The 5,057-nt window shown below is 36.9% G+C and overlaps 1 protein-coding gene across 2 annotated transcripts; it reads left to right on the forward strand.

Annotated features, from left to right (window-relative positions):
- Window positions 1–756: 756 nt before the first annotated feature.
- On the forward strand, window positions 757–5,051 carry LOC106878661 (uncharacterized). 2 transcript variants are annotated; one of them, XM_014927944.2, is made up of 2 exons: window positions 757–1,745; window positions 3,834–5,051. In XM_014927944.2, exon 2 carries the CDS (start codon window positions 3,960–3,962, stop codon window positions 4,902–4,904), a length of 945 nt encoding a protein of 314 aa, XP_014783430.1. In that variant the 5' UTR covers window positions 757–1,745; window positions 3,834–3,959; the 3' UTR covers window positions 4,905–5,051. The 2 variants fall into 2 exon arrangements, with proteins under 2 accessions (XP_014783430.1, XP_014783431.1); XM_014927945.2 differs by having other exon boundaries at window positions 757–1,360.
- The last annotated feature ends 6 nt before the right edge of the window (window positions 5,052–5,057 follow it).

Raw genomic sequence — 5,057 nt, forward strand, 5'->3', positions numbered from 1 at the left:
AAGAAGCTGGGTGTAGAAAGAAGACAGAAAGCACCAGAAAGGATGGAGAGAATGATAAATAATTGGGTTTATGATAAAGTAACTGGCCTGTGTGTGGGTGGAGAGAGAGCGGGGAAGAGAGCGGATGTGTTGGATGAAAGTGTAATATGAAGATGCATACATTGACAATAAAGGGAAGGAAACGTTTAACTGCTCGAAATAAAATACGATGAAAACACAATAAAAACAGTTAAAATCTGTTCAAGATTCTATGGCCATATTGAAATTCATTTTTGGGGGTTATGGAGAAGGGGTGGGGGTGGTGGAGAGGTTTATATTTCCATGTTTCTTCTTCTCTTGTAGAATATATTTGGGCATCATTTGGCTCTGAATGGAGAAAGAAAGAGAAGTAGGGAAGAGACAAAGGTTTATGGGAAGAAGAAGAAGAAGAAGAAGAAGAAGAAGAAGAAGAAGAAGAAGAAAGGAGAGAAACGAAGTGACAAGAATGCAGTATATGCAGAAGACTGTGATTTATATATGTCTATCATACAGTTCCTCATCACCAGTAAATATCCGCTTTTTGTAACAAATCGAGCAACCATGTATCTGCATCTTCGTTTTATTGTTGTTATCGATCTTGATGCTGATGCTGCTGACGATGATAAGAACAACTGGAACGAAAGTGAAAAAAACTAGGATATGAAGCAAGGGAAAAGACTCTCTCCAGAAATGTAGAGTGATTATCGTTCGTGAGATTATTTTGTAGATTCTTTTGTTGGTGAATATTTGCATAAATCAATATATTTCATTTGAGTCAGAGACGAGAGACAGGATCGAATGTCCACATATTATTACTGGTGTTTTGTGCATTTTATCAGCTTCAAAAATTACGAAAATTACCCCTGGACCAGATCGCATGTTCACGCTGTTATATAGGCGACGTGTTGGTCACAAATGGAAGCACTAACCGACTATATCGTTCGATTAGCTTGTGTGTGTTTTGCCTACCAATAACATCACCATAGCATCTACGTGTTGGTCGTTTGGCGAGCTGGAAATAATCGTCAAATTTCCTTCGAATCACACTTCACAGTTTTTAAAAAAGGAAGAAAAAACAAACGCTGTATAATTATCCGGATAATGTGATCTTAATTACACCATATTTTACAAAAAGCGACGAGATGGTCAAGGCTTGAATAACTTTGATCACAGACACCTGCTCAATCCGCGCTGACCTTGGGCTAAACTATAACGATAACAACAACTGCAACAACAATCATAGAAATGAAGATGCGTCTATGCGGTTGCTCGATTTGCTGGAAATAACAGCCAAAAATTATTCTTCAGTTCACAGCTCACTGTCTTAAAAAAACAAAACAAGGTATACTACATTAATATATTGTAGCGCTAGATGCACTTATGCTTGGTAAAAACAACCCCCTCCCAAAGAAAAAACAAACACAAAAAAACGAGAGGGTCACCGCTGCAACGCTTTTGATAGATCAGCTGGATCAGGGCTGATCTAGGGATAAGCTGCTACTGCTACTACTACTACTAGTACTACTATTACCACTACCACCTGTATGACTACGACTATAACAACACAAACATCCCATCATATCATCACCTACTTCTACGCCCCCCCCCCATCCCACAACGTTTTGGCAATACTTCGGTTACAGATCGATATTTTACCCAATTTCGGCTGGTGGTGAATAATATTGTTCGACAGCAGCCAGCCACTGGCGTTAAACGGTGTTCCGAAGGTAGGTTCCACATATGTATATATATATGTATGTATATATGATGAATCAGAATGAAGCCTTGTTCGTTTTTATTCAATTATACATTTGCAATATTTACTCGGTAATAAATATGCTACGTACATTCACTTGAACAAACCTCGTATTTGCAAAGTGCACCGTGCATAGAAATTATTATTATTATTAATGTTGTATCAATTGATTGATTACTGAGGGGTAATGTACTGTTTGTTTGGTTGGTACTCGTTTCAACAGCACTTCGTTACTTGAATATTCGCTATTGAGGTTAAAAGCAGCCTGGATCGTAAAGATCCCTACTAAAGGTTGCCCTGATCGTGCAACAATTTTACTGTTCAGGTTCTCATGCTCGGCTCTTATTTCTAATCACATTAAACCCACACTTTCGCCGATCATTCATATATAAGGTATGTGTCTATTTGGTATGTCAAAGCTCGTTGTTCATGCCGTCGTTATTCAGTTTCGATATGCGAATGATGTTTTAAAGGCGACAGTAAGAAGATGATGGAAGTGGAGACTGAAGATGAAAACAAGTGTATGGTGTCTGTGTTTTGATTCCTGTGTGATGGAAGGATCGCGTACAGCTAGTAACTCTTGAGTGACAACAAAATGAATTATGAGTTCCGAACGAACATATTGTTAATGCATGAAAAAGGTGATTTGTTATTTACGATTAATTCGCATAGACACACACGATCGTTCGCGCGCTCACATACACACAAGTTGACGTAAATCCTATATTTATATCTATGAAAATAATCCTTGTGTGTGTATATGTATGTATGTATATATATACATATATGCTCCAGCATAGCCACAGTCTGTGACTGAAACGGATAAGATAATAATGGAATTATATAAAAATGATGACAGCCTGTAAGCTGTCACTTCGAAGTCACTGTGAAGCTTGTCCTTGTAAAAATTAACCTTGTGCACTTCACTAAAAAGTATTGTGTAATCCTTCAGTTTGAGTTAAATTGTTTATGTATATAACTTGACATTAATATATATATATAATACAACTGTTTGTTGTTTACACACCCGTCTTCGTCTTTTGTTTCTTTGTAAATTCTCACTATATATATATATATATATATATATATATATATATATATATATATATATATATATATATACATATACATATATATGCATATAGGTTAACATATGCAGCTCTAAAAAGTGAAAGTAAATTGTGATAGGAATCGGAAAAGTTGTCAAATGCGTCGGTATCCATCGACTTTTGCCACAAAACGAAGGATGGACATATGAAACCACACCCTGGTCTTCCACGATGTCGTCTAAGAGTCTAGAGTATGTTGTTTTATTTAAACAGAAAAGATAGTCAAGTTTTATTTCAAAAATATTTCAAGAAAATTAAGATTTGAATTTAATCATTACATAACACGTATGTATATGATACATATGTAATACAAAACCACAACAAATCCCAAACCGAAGAAATATATTATAAAACGCTAATTAAATCAGTTTAATTAGTGTTAATCACAGTTCCTTCGTTGGTTCATAAAGTATTATTTATTTACATTAAACGGGTGGAATACCCGAATTCAAAAATAATTCTAAGGTGTGCTGTACCTTAAAATATAGATTAACGTTTTAGCATTCAGATAATCCAGAGAGGTTTGAATTAATCTCGCATTATCTCGTAGCTTGGAGATTTCAATGATGTGATTGTTTTTTAAACTAGCATTGTAGGATAAGTGTGAGAGGCCAGATCTGGTCAGTTTGAGCATAAAGCAGGTGAAATGTTTGGACCGGATATAATTGATTGAAATGCTAAAAAGTTTAACGGTAAATTAACTCAATTTGATTGGTTTTGATAGTCACATTTGTAAAACAATGATTTATTCGTAAATTGGGTGAACGTAGCCGGTCGTTTAGGACCGGAATCCGGAATTCGTTCTTTGCGTACAACATCGACAACTTTACCCCGCACACACGCACGCACGCACGCGCACACACTACACATAGTATATCAAATAAGGATCTTTCAATCATATTTGTTCAAATTGTTGAAAAAAATGATCTTTCTGTTTTGTTGTTTTACAGATGGATGTCGGCATCTCACCGTCAACAGAATATCTTCTCGCTGATTTCTGAGTTGTAGTTTTTATTGCCCCGCAGTGATGTGCTGACGCTGGAGACGATTGTGATTCCGTTTTTGTGAAGACAACAATGACGAAAATGGTGAGCAGTTTAGAGAAAAATAACGATTTTAATTTCTCAGACAAAGTTAATAGTTCTACTTCGGTGATAAACAGATCCAAGAATAGAAAGAGCTGTTCAGACCAACAACAACAACAGCAACAACAACAACAACAGCAACAAAAATCAGTTTCCTCAAACAAAAGAACCGAGAAAGAGATGCAGGAACCAAGCAATGTCCATGTCTTGATCCTCTTCATCCTTTTCCTTCTGTTTGTGTTTTTTTACACTGGTCTCCGCGTCTACCTTCGACCGACAAAACCCCCAATAACTGTCACTGTGAATACTTTCCAAGAGTACCTCACGGAAATACAACAGATAAAGTACATGTACTTCACTCAAACAGAGGAATTCTGGAACATTCTGAAAGACAATGCACAGCAGCTTCTGATGACCGACAAAGAAGATACAACCCCTGCTGCCATGATGGTGATCCTCCCTGCCGGGGAAAAGCAGTTGGCTGTTTGTCTCATGGATTACTGGTCACAAATCATGAACAGACTTTTGGGCAGCCAAATCTCAGACTTGGCTTTAGAACCGGTTGTGGACGGTTCTAGTATAACATCTTACAAACCCGGACATCAAAAGTCAATAATATCCGAACAGATTCAACAGTTAGTCGCAAATGGTCACAAGTCGGTCGCCATCAGCAGTTGGGAGAATCTGCACATTGAAACGTTGCAGCTCCTGTGCAGTATATGCGAGTCAACGAACTTGTTTTACAAGCAAGTGACAGTGGTATTTCTGCTGGAGATACCAGACGAAGAGCATCACATTGAGAATAAGTCAGACATACATTCTTACCTGTCTTCAATCTGGAGTCATTTGAAAAACGATCAGGTTAAGAAATTACTACATGTGATAGCAAATAATATTGCCTTTTTAACACCAGACGATACTTTCATGGGTTGTTAAGGTAACATGGAGGACGTCTCTAATGTTCACCTTCCACACACAAATTCCTTCCTTAATCAATGGTGTGTTTATGGGATACAAAGGAACCTGTAATTTTCACTTCATAAAAATTCTCAAGGGCTTGCTTAAGTGTGTATATATATATATATATAT

This window comes from Octopus bimaculoides, chromosome 21 (genome assembly GCF_001194135.2).
Source record: "Octopus bimaculoides isolate UCB-OBI-ISO-001 chromosome 21, ASM119413v2, whole genome shotgun sequence".
NCBI classification, from domain to species: domain Eukaryota; kingdom Metazoa; phylum Mollusca; class Cephalopoda; order Octopoda; family Octopodidae; genus Octopus; species Octopus bimaculoides.